This window comes from Benincasa hispida, chromosome 9, assembly GCF_027475165.1.
Source record: "Benincasa hispida cultivar pf3 chromosome 9, pf3_genome.v1.1, whole genome shotgun sequence".
Classification (NCBI taxonomy): domain Eukaryota; kingdom Viridiplantae; phylum Streptophyta; class Magnoliopsida; order Cucurbitales; family Cucurbitaceae; genus Benincasa; species Benincasa hispida.
In genome coordinates, this window is record NC_143486.1 from 45,255,421 (window position 1) to 45,274,804 (window position 19,384).

The following is a 19,384-nucleotide window of genomic DNA, read 5'->3' on the forward strand; positions in this document are numbered from 1 at the left end:
CTATTAATATGTCCATTAGTGATATTTTTTTTTAAAAAAAATAACTAATATAAATATATATTTTTTTAAATTCTATTGACAACTTTAAACTAAATGTATGGTAGACTGTTTTTATGTATTTTTTGCATTTATAATTGAATGACTGTACAAGTAATCACCTAATAGTAACTAAAGTAAAATGATATGTTTATTATACGCTATATTTGTATACTATTGATATGATATATTAATAACAAACATTAATAGCAAATGGGCATGCAAATAAATCAATGATAGACACCGACTAATGATAGTAGTCAATGATATGTAAATATGTCTTTGATAAATCTATTTGTGATATAACTCTGATAGTAATATATATTGATATAAGCTAAAATTTTGTCATATTTATAAATTATTTTAGATCCTATTAAAATTGCTATTATTTTGTATTAGATTCCCATACATGCCATTGCCCAAAATTAAATTAAGAAAAATAATGATTTGTAACCGTTAAATAATTATTCTCAACGGTCGCCTTTTCAAATATTCAAATTAGAAACGACTAAAAGCAAAAATCCAAACAACAACACAAAAACATCCAATCTTTCCTCTCTCCCACAGCGTGTTTACAAAACTCAAAACCCATTTCATCTCGTTCCCTCTCAAGAAAATCGAAGAACCTGAGCGGAGTCTTCTTCGAAAATGGCGGATAGGGAAGAAGAAACCCCAGATCAAACCGAGATGAAAATCCCCGTCTTCACCGTCCTCAAGAACGGCGCAATTCTCAAGAACATCTTCATAGTCAACAATGTTGGAGATCGAGTGAACGAGGAGGTAATAACACTCGGACGACACCCAGATTGCAACATAATGCTCACACATCCAAGCATTAGCAGATTCCATCTCCAAATCCATTCAAACCTCTCTTCGCAGAAGCTTTGTGTTGTAGATTTATCGTCAGGTAATTCGTAAATTTGTAATACCCTTTTTCATTTCTTGTTTTGTTTTCTTCGATTCATGGATTGTAACGGAATTTGGGTCTTGTATAGTGCACGGAACATGCATTTCAGGGAAGAGGATTGAAACAGGGGATAGAGTTGAGATGAGGGAAGGAGATACTCTCAGGGTTGGTGGTTCGAGCAGAGTTTATAGGCTTCATTGGGTTCCTTTGAGCTGCGCTTATGATTTTGAAGGTCCTAAAGAAAAGAAGGAACATGAAGTAGCAATTGTAGAAGAGAAGGCTGTGCAGGATTGCGAGGTAATCTTTCCCGTAAGGTGTTTGTGAAAATGCTCTCTCAGATTTAATTATTTTTCGGTCAAATTACTAGTTTAGTCGCAAAACTTTAAGTTTATGCTAACAAGTCCATGAATTTTAAGAAGTGTGGCTCTTAAGCTTACATTTTGGTGTTGGAGTCCTTGAACTTTAGACTATTTAATGGGTAATTTTCAATTAGTTGTGCGATAGATGCCTGCTATGTTTTTGTTTTTTGTTTTTTGTTTTTAAAAATTTATTTTTAAATTAAACCAAATTAATATGAATTTTAAAGTTTGGAGATTTGTTACACTTTTTAAAATCCAAAGACCTATTAATTGAAAGCTCAATAATCTATTAGACACTTTTTGAAGTTCAAGATTGAATAGACTCATATTTAAAAGATTCGGGATTAAAGTTGTTTAACTTGTAAAGATGTGGTTTGTTATTGCTTAGTGGTGGGATTGGGTTTCAAACTTGATTGTTTGAAGTTAGGGAACTAGAGAATTTATGCGGGGAAAAAGGATGGGATTGAGAGGAAACGGAGTTATTTTGATTAAATCTGATGCTTTGTATCTTCTCTTGATTTTATTAAACGGATTGTTGGGCAGAAGGAGATTTCATTGTTGGATGAAACTAAAGAAACTGTGGTGGATTCAGTTTTTGGTAGTATTGAGCCACTATATTCTGATGAGAATTGGAACATGGAGATGATGAAAGAGGCTCCTTTAGCACCTCCATTGAGTGAAGTTGAGGAGGCTGTGTCTTCTGTTGACCATGTCAAATGTGCGAGTGACCTGAGAACTGAATGTGAACAAGTGGAAACTAGTTTGTTAAGCATACCTTTTGGAAATGAAATGAATGGTTTGGAAATGACTTTTCAACCCCCTTCTCTGTCTCTTTCAGCAGAGAATTTTCCTTTCAATGTTGAAAACATTATCATGTCGTCATTCTTTGGGAGTGACAGCCAGAGTTCCTCGAGTAGTACGAACGATACTAGTAGTATCTGGAACATACCATTGGAGAATATATCAAGTTCTCAGTATGGAAAGCAACAGTGTCAGACTAAAATTGAGAGCCCTCAACAACCTTCTCTGCCTCTTTCAGCTGAGAATCTGTCTTTCAATGTTGAAAACATTATCATGTCTTCATTCTTTGACGGTGAAAGCAAGAATTCATCTTGTAATATGTTTGAATGGAAGGAAACTGGTAATATCTTGACCATACCATTGGAAAATAACTCAAACATTTTATCTGTGGTTGATGATATTGAAGCTACTCCAGAGTATGAATATCAACTATTAGTTGATGAAAACAAGAGCCTGCGACTGCATTCCATGTCTCTTTACAAAGAGAATTCTTCTGATGTTCAAGACACTGCCATGACTGCGTTCAGTGATGTTGAATGGGGGAGTCCATCTAGAAATAAGTTTGAACAGAAGGAAATCAGTAACATCATGACCATGCCTCTTGGACATGAATTAAGCCATGTGACTGTGGTTGATAATGAGAAGCCTATTTCTGATAATGAAAGTCGTCAATTTGTTGCAGAGAGGAATTTGTCTTCGAATTTCGCAGATGTTGATGAAACCCAAGATCTACCAGTCCATGAAGTAAAATCATCAAGTACACAACCTCTACTTGCTTTGCAATCAGAAACAGTCACAGAAAAGAATGAGTTCATAGCGGAACATGAGTTGCATCCTCTACAGGACAATCATTCTTCAATTAGCAAAGAAAAAGGGATTCAGGAAATTGAAATGCATACCAAAATCCAAGCAGAAGACGGAGAAGGTTATGTCGATAAAGGAAATGGAGAATTGTATCATCAGATAACAGAGTGTTTACTGGATTGCCTATCAGAATACAAAAATGACAGTTCTGTGAAGGCCACATTTGAGATAACAACAAACTCACTAATGAAACAGAACGTTGAATGTTGCATTGAAGAAACATATAATGCAAGACTCAAAACACTCGAACCGAGCAAAAGCAGCATGGCATGGGGAGATTATGAACACAAAGAACTCTCAGAGCCCAGTTTTATATCTTGTGCATTGGAATATGTTTACTCATCTCTTCCAGGTGAGGAAGTTCCCCCGGAGATTGCAGTTGAGAAAGAATGCCAGACACCACATGGGAACTCAGACGTGACCTTGCCCATAAGATCGGAGAGTGCATCAGCCATGGGGGGAAATATTTGGTTAAGAAGAGGTAAACCAACTAGTTTTCCTCGAATCGAGACAGGCCTGATTCGAACAAATCGAGCAGGGACATCGTTAATGGATGAAATTAACCATGAGATAGCAGGAGATAAATCAGTAACAAATACTCTTTCTCATTTGGGTGAGGAGGAGGAAGAAGAAATGTTTACTCCAGACAAGGAGAATTTCACACCAAACACACTTTTGATGAAATCGTTGAAAAAGAAGGCTAGCATAGAAGACAGTGGGAATTGCTTCAGGTCATCCAAGTCCCAAACATCAATTTTCAAGTCTAGACATAAAGTCAAACTAGAAGAAGAGCTAAGTGAAGAATCAGACAAGGAGAACCAAACTCCCAGAGTTCTCCAAGAACAAAAACTGTCAAAACAAATCTCTAAGAATAGGAGGTTCGGACAGGAAAAAACAATGACAAAGAAAGGAGGAGTAGAACGCACTCCGTTTCAATCTTTGCAGTCAAACATTGCCGGAAAGAAGAGACTGGAGGCTACTGTAGTTAAGAAGTCTGCCAGAAAGAGTAATATATATGTTTGCACAGGGGCAATGAAGGTCAGTTTATCAACTATTTACCTCATGCTTTCAAATGATTCTAATAAAGAACACAAGTTTAATAAATGTTTCTTTGCAGAATAAATTCACTGTGGAAGGAAAGAAGCGTTGGACTATGGTTGTGGACACCAATTCTCTTCTGAACAAGGAATCGATGAAGTCACTACAGCTTTTAGAAGGTCTGCAAGGGACACATTTGATCATTCCACGAATCGGTAATGAGTTCAAGAAGTTTCACACATTATTTTTCTTGTTTGATCTATTCTTACTGATCAAAGCTTGTTCATATGATTAATATAATTGACACCAATTCTCTTCAATCAGTCTAATTGACACCAATTCTCTTCACAGTCATAAAGGAGCTAGATTCGTTGAAGAGACACGCCAGCCTCTTTCGAAAAACGACAGAGGCAGCTTCAGTTCTTCAATGGATCGAAGATTGTATGGTGCAAACAAGGTGGTGGATTCATGTTCAGAGTTTGGAAGAAGGTGTGCCTCCTGTGACGCCTCCTGCTACTCCTCAGTCTCCATATACTGAGGGGAGCAGTCAAAGTTTGTTCTGGAGAACAACAAGCTCAATCCAATCCACAACGCAGAGAGTCATGGAAGCTCCTTCACCAACTCCAGAAGACCATATCCTTGACTGTGCACTTCACTTTAGGAGGAGGGGAGTGAATCATGGACAACTTGTTCTTATAAGCGACGATGTGACCCTGAAAATAAAAGCTATGGCGGAGGTACTAATATCGCTAACACGAGTTATCTATACTACTATACTCTATCTCATATTGATTGAATTCAGTGGAAAACCTGTATTTGATGAAAGTTGTGATGACAAGTCTATCTCTATCAATTATGATCACTTTAAGAACGTTCTTCAAATCATTTCCTAAGGCATGCCTTTTTTGGTTGTTTTCACAGGGACTAATTTGTGAAACAGCCAAAGAGTTCAGGGAGAGCCTAGTGAATCCATTTTCAGAGAGGTTCTTGTGGGCTGACAGTTCTCCAAGGGGCCTTACATGGTCTTGCCCTGATGATATTGTGTTGAGGGAACGATACGATCGATGCTCGTTGAGGTCGTCGAAAGGAGCAGAGGGAGCTAAGGGTCTGAAGCTCATTTTGCTTCACAACTCCCATTATGGAATGTTCAGATAAAGAGATTTCTGTTTTCTTGTAATACCATGTTCTGTTTGGTTCATTTTGGGCTTTGTGGGTTATTTCAACAATGAGGAGCCATTTTGCAGATTCTAGCAAATCGGTGTTTGTTAGGACAATTGGAGTGATTTTTAACCGTTAAAATCACTTTTGTCATTTTTGTTCAAAATCAATTTTGGTAATATAAAAATTTGTACTTAAAAGTACAAAGTCAAACATTTTAAATTGACTTTGAATGATAAATGTGTGTTTCAGAATGATTTTTAACATGAAAAATTGAGGAAAAGTTATTATAAATGAAAAAAATATGAAATTATCTACGTATATAGCAAAAACAAGATTAGCCCATTTGATAAATTTGATAAATTTTACTATATGTGTCAATAGTTTAGCACATTTTTTATATTTAAAAATGCCCAACACGAATTTGACCCTTTTAAAATCACTGGTATCGTATGTAAATTTAAAGGGGAGAAAAGTAAACTAACTTTGAGTTTTTTTACTTCTTTTTTCTTTACCTTTTTCTTGTTTATAATTTAAAAATGAGAATAATATATTAAAATTAAAATAAGTGCTGAGAAAGACGTAATTAAAATATTATTGCCTCGTAAGTGACAAATTTTTAAATCTAATACATAGGTAATTATTTTAAATGACAAAATTATTGAAAATATTTTCAAATATAACAAAATATCACTATCTATAAAACGATAGATAGTGACATTTTGCTAAATTGACTCATTTTCTTATATTTGAAAACAATTATTTTGTTCATTTCGATGACAACTTCAAACAAAAACTTCTTCAAAAAGAATAAAATTTGTCAAAATGATCATGACTCAATTGGCATGGTATGTGTACTAGAATTTAGGAAATTAGTTAAACACTTTGAAATATACATATAACTAATATTTCTCAAAGGTCTAAAAATTTAGTAATATTCCATAACTAGATTTTAACAATATTTTGGGACATATTTAACTTTTTGATATTCTCTCACGTACTTTAATTTTGTAATATTTTAAAATAAAAAGTATATCATTTCTTAATTTATTAATAATTATATAAGGATTTTATTTTTTTGAAATATCATTAATTAAATTATCTCTTATCAATAAATTTCAAAATATTTAATTCTTTCTTTATTAAATCATTTTTGAATTTTGACTTTGTTTTTGTTATTTATTGATTTCGGTTAATATTCATTTAATGTAGAATATTTCAAATTAATGTTTCCTTCATTCTAGGAGATTTCATTTATTTTCTTCTATATTCCTAGCTGAAAATCGATCACTCGCTATCGAGACCTCAAATATATGTTGAATATGTTGGTGTTGACATTCAACATGCGGAAGAAATTAGGATCTTAATCACTCTAATTACATCAATTTTAGCATAGAAACATAGAAACATGCAAGTTCATAAATTAAAAATAGGTTTTTGATGATATACCTTTGAAAAACTCTTTAATCTTCGAATTCAGCTTGATCTTCACTCTAAATGCTTGTAGACCACCACTAGATCTTTTTTACTATTCTCTAAGACCTTAAATTGGGTGGGAGAATCCAACCTGAGCTGAATTTAAGGGAGTTTAGAGGAAAGATAACTTTTAGTGTTCAAATGATGAAGAAGTTCAACCAAAAACTTAGAAAATTTCAAAGTGCATGGTCCTTCTCTCAATAATTGGAGTGAGTATTTGTTCACATATCTCATGCAATTTGATTGCATGGTGGATTGACACCAAATAGCTCAAAATTGAAGTGGAATTTGTGTGTTCAAAGTGGGATAAACCCACTATATGGAAAAATTGATTTAAAATCAAATTTTATTCAAATTTCATTTAAAAAATCAATTTTCAAATTTTAATTTTAAATTATCAAAATTTAAATTAAAAAATTTATTTAAATTTTCATAAAATTCAAACTTTCAGTTTTAAATAAAATTAATTCAAACAATTAATTTTAAATTTAATTTAATTAATTAATTAAATAATTTAATTAATTAAAATAATTCAATATCCAATATTAAATTATTCATGAATCCCTATTCATGTAATTAATATTTAAATCAAATATAAATATGATCAAATTCTCCAATTTCGTTTAATTCGATAATTAAATGTGTAATTATATCTTATATAATTATCGATTCCCTTAATTCGAATTTGAACGTTTCAAATTCATTCATCACACTATTCTAAGGTTTGTTCCGTTTGTGAGCTAGTAAGGGACCTAATGAACCTATAGATCATGAACTCCAACGATCCGAGATTAATTGGTTAAACTCTTTAAACCGAATTAATCAACATTTGTTAACTACCGGGTCATTTCACTAAAGCCTGTAGCTGCACTCTTCTGACTGTAGATATACTTCTGTCTGCTCAATATAACCATAATCAGTAAGTCAACCTTTCACAGGTTGTTCGTAATAACGGCTGGGTCAAAAGTTGTTTTACCCCTAAGATTACATCTTGCTTCTTAAGTCCCACTGATCCTCTAATGAACAATTGATTTGTGATCTAATCACTAAACCGAGTCTCTCTCAGGCCATCGAGAGGGTAGGATCCCTTGTTCAAAACCTGGAGTCAGTATTTAAGGGAATAACATCTCTACTACCCCTAAAAGCCAGTAAGAGTGTATTATGTCTTGCACCCTATGTCCCTTGCTATCTACTTGGTCTTAACCCTAAAATGAGAGGTTTATTGAGCCGACACTGTTGAGTCAACCCTCACCCATGCAAATCTAAGGATAATCCCGAAAAAAAAAGGGGTTTATAGTTAGCTTAGGATTAAGGTCATGTTACCTAGGTCATCGCTTTGAAATAGTCAGTCTTAAATAGTAAACAACGTTATAAAATAAGAGTGACTTTATTTCTTGGTCTGGTCTTATACAAACTTTTTGCATAGGATGCCTTCACTCGCATGTCTTCACATGAATGATTCAGGATCACATCGTTTGTACTAAATACAAAGTGGGCCGCATACTTGTCTCAAGAATAAGGTACCCAACCTTATCCGTATACTATAAACCGTTTTGACTATCTACTCAAACTTGATCAATTCTTATGTCTCTACATAAAGTCCAATTACTCATGTAATAACTATGAATCTTAGTTTATTGGATTTAGTGTAATTTACATATTCAAAAACAATTTTATTGAACAAAATCTCAATAACTTTTTTTTTATTGTAAATAAAATATGTTTAATTTTACAAACTACGAGTTTTAGGACATACAACCCAACAAGATATACTAATAATATACCGAAAAATGTAAATATACATTGCATACATCATGGTTAATTTTTGGGTGTGTTTACAAATATACTGAAATATATAAATATATATCGCATATATATTGTTTGATATATAAGATGATATATTATATAAATAATCTTATTCATGCACTTATCAAATATACCTTGATTTATTTCTAGAAAATTCAAATATTCAGTGCTTTATATATCAAGCATACCTTGTTTTCTCCTTCGAAAGCTTCTTGCTGATTCTTGCTTTCATTTATGAGGGCAACAATTTTCAAATTTTTTAAGAAAATTTTCTTACAAGTTACATGTGTTGGTTTTGAAAAGAAAACCGATTTGGAAAGCTCATAATCACAAGAAACTTCCTTTACATGCTTCTTTTGGTATCATCATCATCATTATTAATATATATTAAAAAAAGGTAAAAGACACAGAAGGCTAAAAAATAAATTGCGTCAAACTTTTGTGTAAAATAATAGCCATTAAGTATTCATGTAAAAAGTAGAAATTGTGAAATTGACCTATTTATTTACACTATATGTGTAGAAAGCTCTTTTTAATTATATAAGTTAAACTTATTGCGGTAATTTTGGATCAAAGGAATAAACCTAAAAGAAAATGACACCACATTGATACCTTAAAAAAGAAAAAATGGCACAAATGGTAAGATCGAGACGAAAAAACAAAATACTATCTAAAATTGGAACAAACAAGAGTCAGACCTTAAAAGTTCAACTAGTGAAAGGTGCCCACTTTGGCTTTAGACGTCAATTCTATCCTAGAAAGGAATAGAGAAAACCCAAGGTTTACTTCCTTATAAATATGCCATTACAACTTAAGCATCATAGTTTTGTGACAAATACTACACCAGTGTGTTACTTTTATCGTTTAGAAATTGTGCTAAATATACTTGGTTTTGGATCAGAATCATATAATGTCTAATATAAACTTATTCATTAATCATAAAATTTTATGGATTTATCAAACATTTTATATATGTTACCAAAATATTCTTAAGTTAATAAATAAAATGTCAAGGCGAACATAACTTAATTGGCATATAAATTTTTATTTTTAGGACAATATAAAAAAAAAGTTAAAGTTAGGCCCAACCAACCTCTAATAAATTGGTGTGACAGGCCTAATAAAAAATAAAAACCTCCATCCCCGACGCCATATTAAAATTTGGAGGCTAACCCTAATCGGCCAAATCCAAAACTAAGCCGGCTCTAAAACTCTACACATCTGACCTAAAACCAAAAGAATGCATTTATAGAATCATGAGAGTGTCATGGTGCTCTTAAGACAAAATTGTGATGCTTGCAGCGTTGCTCAACGCTTTGCTAGTTCGTCATCTCGAGAACGTCGTGATGCTTTAAAACAGTGTCATAACACTTGCCTCTTGTCTTCAAGTATCGTGGAGCGTCAAACAAAGCATTGGGGGGTGCACTCTGCACATAAGTATTTTGGTCTTTTTGTCATCTTCGACTTCGATTGCCCGTATAAACTCATGTTTACTCCATTTTCATATCAATTTGCTCTAAACGCTTTGAAATACACCTTATGCTCGATTCCCTATAAATAAACTAGTTCGGAGGCATTTGGGGTACAAGTTTGAAATCATAAGCCTAGAAATTAAATGTTTGAGAGCTTATTTGAGAGGGTTCTGGAGCTTGAGAATCACAAATGTCTATGTTTAGAGGACAAACATAGTTTTTTTTCCTTATTTTTTACTAGTTGTTTTTGTGAATTATATAACTTCTAATATATCATGGAACAATTTTTATAATAATTTGAGTAAGAACTTAATTTTTCATTAATTTATATTAGTTTTTTTCTTTTGTACTCTTACATTAATTCATTTGATATATTTCCACGAAAATAATATAGAAATGACAATGATTTGGTTATTTTATTTGTATTTAGAAAAGAATTAATAGTTTTGAAATTAGTTTTTAAAACAAACTTATAACAATATCAATTTGGCTTTAAATTTCTAATGTATCTCCTTTTAAATAACAAATTTATCTTTTGATAGCAAAGTAGTATATTAACACATTTATAATATGTTAGTTTTACTTTAAATCCCTAAATTACCTCTTTTTCTTGTAGTCATGAAATGAATTTATCTTTTAGGTTTGTTTTTAATAGCATTCTTAATCCATCCGTCAATTACTATTTATTTTTTTTGTGAGAAAATGAAGAAGAATGAGAAGGGAATGAGAAATTGAACGAAAAAGAAGGAGGAAGGAGTAAAGGAAAAAGTAATTGTTGGTGCCTGCCAATGGGTGAGCAACGATGGTAGGTAGGTAGTGATCGGTGATCTTAGTAACCGACAGTGGGTGGCAGATAACGAAGATAATTCGACAATTTACGACTAGCATAATCAACACCATGCTCCACTGAGGAAGATCCTTGAAAAGGGAGATTGTCTTTATTTTTTTATTTTTGTGAAAACAGAAAAGGGAAAAAGAATGAAAAATCCAAGGGAAAAAGGGAGGACAAAGGGGAAATGGAGCGGGAAAAAGTTGTTGAAGCCAATTGTCCACTATCGCAGGTAGACATGCATCAGTCAAAGTAATGGAATGTACAAGTATTCAGCGGAAGCAATCAGAATCAATAAGCACTCAAATTCTTTTTAATTTGAGTTTCAAAAGCATACTAAATCAGAATTTCAGAAAAGAGGGTTTCAAGAACTTATACTTTTGAAGATTTTCACCAAATCTAAGTTGTTCTCCATGAATTTGAACTTCAAATCGATAGTTGACCACGAGAGTGTCTTCTCTACTATTCTCCAATTTGGATTTGAGTGGTGGAACTCTAGATTGATAGAAATTGAGTAAGGGGAAAGGAGGGTTTTGAAGAAAGGTAAAGCATAAACCAATTTTTGCAGAATCTCCTTCAAGTTCAGCATCCCTCACCTTCTTCAATTCAAAACTGAAACTTTTAAACAAGTATTACATGCAGGCACTAACCCAATATTGCTGATTGACACTTCAATCAAACTATATTGAGTGGGATAGGCGTTCAAATGTGGAAAGAACAACTAACCAACATCAAATATTAGACAATTCCACTATTGTTTTTTAATTTTCAATTAATTCAAAATTAATAATGAAAAATTCAATTCTTGAAATTGAATTTTGAAAATTGAAAATTAGTTTGTTTTTTAAATAAATAATTAAATATATTTAATTAATTAATTAAAAATAATTTAATATCAAATATTAAATTAATAAAACACCTAATTCAAACATAAATTCTGTTCATGTAATCGATATTTAAATTAACATTTAAATATTCTAAACTCTCGAACTACGTTTAATTTCAATAAAATTAAACGTTAATTATATCGAATATAATTATCCAAACCCTAAATTGAATTTGAACATTTCAAATTCAAACCCTAATTTAAAATTTGAACACTTCAAATTGAATTCCCAAAATGAATTTGAACACTTCAAATTTACTCAATATACTAATCCAAGGTGTCAAGTTTTACGAGCTAGTAGAGGGACCTTATGAACCTCCAGATCATGAGTTCCAACGAATTGAGATTAATTGGCTAAACTCTTTAAACTGAATTAATAAATATTTGTTAACTATTGAGATATACCACTATAGCTCAGTAGTTGTACTCTCCTTACTGTAGATATATTTCTATCCACTTCATTTAACATAATCAGTAAGTCGACCATTCACAGATTGTTCGTAATATCGATTGTGTTAAATGTTGTTTTATCCCCGAAATTATATCTTGCTCCTTAAGTCCCACTGATCCTCTAATGAACAATTGGTTTGCGATCCAATCATTAAATCGAGTCCCTCTCGGGCCAATGAGAGGGTGTGACCCTTTGTTAAAGACCTGGATTCAGTACTTAAGAGAACATCCTTTCTACTATCCCTAAATCGGGTAGGTGTGAATTCCATCTTGCATTCTATATCCCAGCTATCTACCCGATCACACCCCTGAAATGAGAGGCTTATTGAGCCAACGCTATTGATCCAACCTTCACCTATACAAATCAAAAGATAATCTCAAATAAACAGAAGTTCATAGTTAGCTCAAGATTAAGGTCAAGTTACTTAGGTCATCGATTTGAAACAGTCAGTGTTAAACACTAATCAACGTTATAAAGTAAGAGTGACTTTTTTCTAGGTTTGATCTTATGCAAACTCATTGTATAGGATGCCCTTGCTTCTCATGTCACTACATGAACGAATCAAGATCATTTCGTTTGTAGCACTTTATAATAAATTGTAACAACTACAGAGTGGGTCGCATCTGATAGTGTTATGCACCCAACCTTATTCATATACTATAGATTGCTTTGGCTATTTATTCGAACTTGATCCATCTTTATATCGCCACATAAAGTTCAAATATTCATGTATTAACCATGGATTTTAGTTTATTGAATTTAGTTTTTGTAAGTGCAATTTACATATTCAATAACAACTTTATCGAATAAATGTCAATAACATCTTTATTGATAATAGAAAATGTCTAACTTTACAAACTTCGAGTTTTAAGACATACAACTCAACATAAAGACGATCACAATGGTTGATTGATGACGGTCATGTCAGTCGATTGACAAGAGTCGTGATGATCACAATGGTTGCGATGGTCAGTCGATCGTCGACAGTCACAAAGGTGAATCGCTATAGTCATGACGATCAGTTGCCAACGATCACAATGGTTGGTCACAACAGTTGGTTGCCGATTGTCAAAAAGGTTGGTCATTGACGGTCATGACAGTCGGTCACGATGGTTAAGGCATTCGATCGTGACGGTTGATCGCCAACGATTGATCATGAAAATTAGTTGATTGTTGTTGTCGATAGTCATGGGTGATCATTGATAAGAGGTATGTGATGAAGGGAAAATTTTCTTAAACCCATGACATTATTAAAAAATATATTCCAAAATCACGGGCTTGATTTCTTAACCCTGAAAATTTTATTCTAATGGCCCAAACATAGGCTTGGCTTCGAAAGGCAAACCCCCATAATTCCAAACTCATGGGCCAAACACCCGCTTAAGGTCATAAAATATATTCAACTAGTACAATTTATTGGGTTTAAGAAATGGATTTTATGGAGCTATAAATACAAAGTAATAAAAATTGAAAATCAAGGAAGTTTACTAAAATTGGCCAAATACGAAACCAAGTCAATCATAAATCTTTACACCTTTGACAAAAAAAAAAAGGAATTTTACAAAACTATATTAATTGGGGAGAGTATTGCAAGGAATGAGAGAAGAGAGGGGATTGGTGGAGGAGGAGGGGAGAATGAGTATAAAATACTCGATAAGTAACTCATTTGTCGAGAAACTCCAACACTTAAGGAAATATCAAATTCAATTTTTTAGAAAGCAAGGTGAAGGGAGAATTGCCCAAACTAACCCAAAACCCAAAAACTTCTATGTGATTGACCTCTTTTTCTAAAACATGATTTTTTTTGACCTTTTGAAGGCATGAAATACCCACTTCGCCCTCAATTTTATATGAAACTCTTCTCACTTCTTCCTCAGTTTTTGGGTTTCTTATATTACTAAACATCATATACCAAAAATGATCTAAGTTTAAACATTGTGAAGCCATTTCAAAGTAAAGTTACATTCAATTTTTTCTCAATATATAAGTATTATTGGAAAAAATACGAAAAATGTATGAAAACAAAGTCATTTAGTTTAAAAGAAGTTGTATCGACGGGTACATGAGCAAAACAAAATTGCAAAGTGAAAGTTCAGTGATCGCATGCTCGATGTCAGTAATCGCACCATTTTTCTGCATGAATGATAATTTTGTATTGGTCATATCTTTGTCAATATGACTCTATTTTAGTTAAATAATCATTTATTTTTATACTTTTTCGTGTTCTTTCCAATCAAGCTTATATATTGAACCAAATGTTAAAGCAACTTTACTTTTAAATGGCTTCATATAGTTCAAAATTTAGATTACATTTGGTATGTGATGTTTTGGTAATATAAGGGCCAGTTTCTTAGAAAATTTGGAAATAGAAATTTGAAAACAAGGGATTCAATAGAAACAGAGTTGTATTTCATGTTTTCAGATATGTGTTTGGTAGCAAATTTAGAAATTAGATTCTTATTTAAACAATTGTTTAAAATGTGTTTGATATTGTATATTTATAAATCATAAAACTAGTTGTAGTTACCTACTAATATTTATCTGACAATACATTGATATTAATTTATTTATGAATATGATTTATGTTAAAAACATTATATAACTATTATTTTGTAATAATATATAATTTATAATACATTACATAATGCATATTATATTTTTTAGAAAATGAATTGAGTTTATAACATGATATATTATATTTCTAAATATTTTATATCTTTATTTAATATAATTCTGTATTTTAAAATCGAAATTCAAAATCTAAATACAAAGAAAATATAAAAATATTGTTTTCAGAATTTATATTATTTGGATCATGGAATTCAAAAACAGAATTCAGGTTGTATGCCAAACACATTTTTTCTGAACTCAGTGAATCTGAAAACATAAACAAAATCTGGATTCTCTACTAAACATGCTCTAAGAAACTCAAAATTTTGTGTTAAGAAATGGAGAAAAATTATGTTGTGTAATTGAGTGTTCAAAAATTGAATTCAAAATTTTGGGTTTAGTACATGAATATTTAATAGAGAATTTATTATGTTTTAAGAATGAAAAAAAATGGAAGTTTTTTGTTTGTCTTAAAAAAGTTAGGAAAATGTGTATAGTTGAAAATTAAAATCAACAATAGCGCAAAAAAAAAAAAAAAAAAAAAAAAAAATCCAAGACAAAATCAATCTCATTTAGAAAATCTACGATATCTCAATGCAATTCAACTTAACTGCATATGAAACATAGACTTTCTACTCAATTCAACTCAGCACCCCAAACATAAACAGTCATTACCAACTAAACTCAGCATCTCAAATACAAACAATTTAACTCTCCAGATAAATATCCCTAAAACAGAAGTGAGAAGTATTTTATTTAAAACTAAGGACAAAGTGGGTATTCCACATCTTCAAAAGGTCAAATAAATGGCCTGAAGGGTCATTTATTATATTTCTTTTTAAAAAAATTTAAAAATTATTGTTTTAATTTAAAATTTAAAATTTTGTTTTTTCAAATACATGGTCTCTATTAATTGAGGGTCCAAAATGGACCATTTAGGAAATGTGAGACTTGATTCAATTTTGAAATCAAGGGAATTTAGAACAAACTTCAAACTTAGAAATCAAAAGTGTAATTTTTTCAAAAATATATCATCATCATCAATAGTAATTCAAATGGAATTTAAAGATTGAAAAAAAGGTAAATAATAATAATAATAATAACAATAACAATTAGAATGAACATTTTTGACAAGTATTTCCTATTATGGCAGGTTGAAAATAATGGAGCCACAAGTAGTTAGTAAAAACAATTCATATAGGAACTGAACTTACAAAAGTACATCATATTGCAATTTTACAGAAAACCAGGAGGACTAAGGAAAGGAAACATCATTCATTCAAGGTTATTAGAGCTTAATTCTGCACCAGATTTTTGGGTGTAATTGCTAGATGCTGGGATAAGGAACGAAAATGCATTGTCTGTGTTCTCGAATGGCGGTCGAGGAAACTCGTGAAAACCACCAAAATTACACGAATCGAAGTTCAGAGGCGAGAAATAACTAAGAGGATCATCAACACCACCTTTTGCATCTGCCATGGTTTCAACTGAGCTTCCTCCCGAAGCAACCGACCCAAAACTGAAATTTATGCTCCCAAGCTTGTTCATTGTTTCATAGTGTTCTCCTCGATCACAGGACATGCCTGCTCCCTTCGACTCGTCGAGAGGAATTGCAGGAGTGTGGCCTTGGAAGAGAGCAATGTGTCCAAAGAGCTTGTCTTTCCTAGAGAAAGTAGTCCCACAAGAACAAAGCCACTTATCTTTCCCACAATGCTTCTCATGAGTTTTGAGATCAGCAATTACTGAGAATTTCTTAGAGTTGCATTTGCTGCAAGTGAAGCTTTTGTCACAGTGAGTTCTCTTGTAATGGTTTTTAACACACAGAATAGTTTTTAAAGGCTGAAACTTCTTATGATCCTTGTTCCGCTTGCAGCCAGTGAAGGGGCAGGAATATCTCTTAATTAGCATGCTCTCGGAACCCAGTTCTTTGTGTGGCTTAGCAAGGGCAGCTGCGGTTTTATACTCATCACCATGACCCCTCATGTGCATTCGTAAATTTGCATCTCTCTTGAACCCTTTTCCACATATTGCACAGAAGTGGGTGTGAGGTGCTAGGATCTCTTCTTTTTCCAGCTGCAATATTTCATATGAACCGGGTGGTAGGTTCTCGTTTTCATCTGCATCTTCTTCATCCTTTGATTCCTGTTCTTCAATGGTCATGTTCTGTTCCTTCCCACACTTGCTAATTCCGTCCACTTGTGTTGGAAGTTCGGGGAGTTTGGTTCCATCACCATGCTGTGACTGAACACCATTATTAATCCCGGGTCCAGACGCGAAAAGAACCCTGTCGAGCTGCTCCAGCTGCCCGACTGGAGGAACAGCAGCAGACAAGTTATGCTTTACAGATGGAAGCAGACTACCTGCCGTTGAGATTAACTGAACAATAATTGAAGTTAGATCTGCAGTTATCAGCTGCTGTTGCTGAACTATGAGTTCATCTGGCCTCCCGAAGACTTGGCTCCTCCGACCAACGATCAAATGCACGAGTTCCTGAAGCTGATGAATCTTCTGCTCAAGGAAAGAAAGATTATTTAGCATGGCTCTCGGGTCCCAATCTTGAATTTTACTGGCTAGAAGTGCTGCATTTATCTGATTACTATCTTTATCTAGGATTTCAATTTGTTGATTCGGGTTACAGCTTTGTGAGGCCTTCGATTCGGTCCGTTCTTCAAATTTTTGGAAAGGTTGTTCCATAGCATAGTCTAAAATGGACGCATCTGCCCATTTTTGTGCTGGTTGCTGAACATTATTATTAGGAAAAGAAGATTTTGTCCAAACTTCAGAGCTACACAAACTATCTTCAGGTTCCATCTTTAAGACTTTTCTCTACTACAAAGATTCAGTACTGTTTGATTTGGATCTGCAACAAGTTACAAACTCTCAAACTCTGTAAAATGAAGAAAATTTTAGTTCATTCCAGTTGATAAAGTTTTTCATTTACAGTTTTCAGTTTCTAAAACTGATGATTTATTTACAAAAATAAAAATTCTTTGTTTTCTAATCTAATTGAGTACAGCTTCTAAAATGTTAACCAAATATTGAAATGTGAAAAGTAGCTTTAGAAAAAAAATTAACATATCATTAATATTTCAAAAGGGTATTTAAAAAGCTGAAATCTAAGCAACAAATAGTTATGATAACTTAATTTTTAAGGGCAGAAAACCAAAAACAAAATCATGATCAACTCAAGAAACCAAAGAAACAAGGCCAAATCTATTAGATTTGCCAAAATTAATTCCCTTAAGATCCAATTTCCCAACCACAAAAGAGTATTTAGATCACATAAGAGTTCATGCTCATTGATCAAACAGAAAAAGAATGAAGTATTCAGAAGGAAAGTCAAGTTCTGAAAGTAAAATCCCTAAGTTGAGTCATCATCCTTACAGAGTCCTCCAATAATCCATTTCATTCTATTGATTTTTACATACTCCACTTACAAATCTAAATCCACAACACAAATCCTAAATTCCAGATTAATGTGAAAAAAGAATCAAACCCTTGTTCCAATAATAACCATAAATCCCAAAATTGCAGCAAACAGAATCCAACTCAATGAACAGGAAAAAAAAACAAAGAACACACATAAACAAAATCAAGAAAACCGAATCCAAACAGGGCTAATTCGAAAAGAAATTTACCGATTCGATTCACGATTCAAATTCAATCAATCACCTCATCGATGGCTGCTCCAAATCCTAGAGAGAGAGAGAGAGAGAGAGAGAGAGAGAGAGAGAAAGTGAAGTGGGTCTGTAATTTAAGAGGAAGAAGAGGAGCAGCCTGTGAAGACTTTCTCGAGTCTCAGCTTCCAAAAGGGAATGGCTGAGGTGGGGCTTGGGAGATCGGTCAACCCCATGAATCAGAGCCGTCAAATGGGGTTGGAGAAATGAGAGCCGTGGATTGATGGGGGGTTTGATGAAAGTGGAAACAGGGGATTAGAGGAAGAAGGAGGAAGAAGACAAGAAAGAGGGGGAGGGGGGAATGGGACCCATCAAAGTTGGATGATTCTTCTTCTTCATTGGAGTGGATGAATGTGTATACCTTTTGACCTTGAGGATTAATCAAATGGAGGGATTGTTTTCAAGACAAACAGAAAGTGAAGGAGTATTAAAATAATGGAAAGGGAATTTGGACTGGGGAAGGTTCACTCTTGAGTACTAGCCATGAACTGCATTCTTGCATAGGGCCTTCCAGGAACTTAATAATTATAATATGCTAAGTTTTCTAAATAATAATAACAATAAGGATTAGGTATGCTTTTATGTTGATGTGGTTTGTTTTTCTCGATTCATCCATATAAATGTCTGATGGGTTAACAAAAAGTAGTTTAAGTTAAGGTTAATGTTGCAAAACATGTTCGGATTTATGTTAAATAATTAGAGTATTATCATAGTAGGGATTAAAATAATTTTATATGCAGAATTTTTAAACTGAAACAAAATATTTGGAAGCTGAGTGATTAAAATACAATATTTAAACTTTAGGGGACGTGTGTGTGCGCCCATATATATGGCTTTGAATTTTTCCAATATGTGAAATTGTATACTTGCTTTAAGAGTTATTTACATATGTTGCTATTAGTATTTTTGTTGGCAGTTGAATCGTGTTTTCGGTGCTACTTTGGGATTGATTTAGAGGGCTTGAATTAAGGTTTTAAACTACTTCGTTAGTTTTTTATGCTGAAGTTTCACTTT

General features: G+C 32.8%; 2 protein-coding genes across 3 annotated transcripts; one reads left to right on the forward strand and one right to left on the reverse strand.

The window, feature by feature from the left end:
* The first annotated feature begins 527 nt into the window (after window positions 1–527).
* Window positions 528–5,403, forward strand: LOC120085392 (forkhead-associated (FHA) domain-containing protein). The gene is made up of 6 exons (XM_039041346.2): window positions 528–943; window positions 1,032–1,240; window positions 1,846–4,005; window positions 4,085–4,220; window positions 4,357–4,742; window positions 4,927–5,403. The coding sequence occupies exons 1-6, from the start codon at window positions 685–687 to the stop codon at window positions 5,158–5,160; spliced, it is 3,384 nt and encodes a 1,127-aa protein (XP_038897274.2). The 5' UTR covers window positions 528–684; the 3' UTR covers window positions 5,161–5,403.
* A 10,466-nt stretch (window positions 5,404–15,869) lies between these two features.
* On the reverse strand, window positions 15,870–18,742 carry STOP1 (C2H2 and C2HC zinc fingers superfamily protein). Of its 2 annotated transcripts, none has more exons than XM_039043361.2 (2): window positions 18,332–18,742; window positions 15,870–17,580 (listed from the first exon to the last, which is right to left on the reverse strand). In XM_039043361.2, the coding sequence occupies exon 2, from the start codon at window positions 17,502–17,504 to the stop codon at window positions 15,969–15,971; it is 1,536 nt and encodes a 511-aa protein (XP_038899289.1). In that variant the 5' UTR covers window positions 17,505–17,580; window positions 18,332–18,742; the 3' UTR covers window positions 15,870–15,968. The 2 variants fall into 2 exon arrangements, with proteins under 2 accessions (XP_038899289.1, XP_038899288.1); XM_039043360.2 differs by having other exon boundaries at window positions 15,870–17,553; window positions 18,332–18,619.
* Window positions 18,743–19,384: the final 642 nt, after the last annotated feature.

Coding starts and splice junctions, on each gene's coding strand:
- LOC120085392 (XM_039041346.2), top strand. CDS start 685: ATGGCGGATAGGGAAGAAGAAACCCCAGATCAAACCGAGATGAAAATC. Junction 944..1,031: donor TGTTGTAGATTTATCGTCAG/GTAATTCGTAAA, acceptor GGTCTTGTATAG/TGCACGGAACATGCATTTCA. Junction 4,743..4,926: donor AAATAAAAGCTATGGCGGAG/GTACTAATATCG, acceptor TTGTTTTCACAG/GGACTAATTTGTGAAACAGC.
- STOP1 (XM_039043361.2), bottom strand. CDS start 17,504: ATGGAACCTGAAGATAGTTTGTGTAGCTCTGAAGTTTGGACAAAATCT.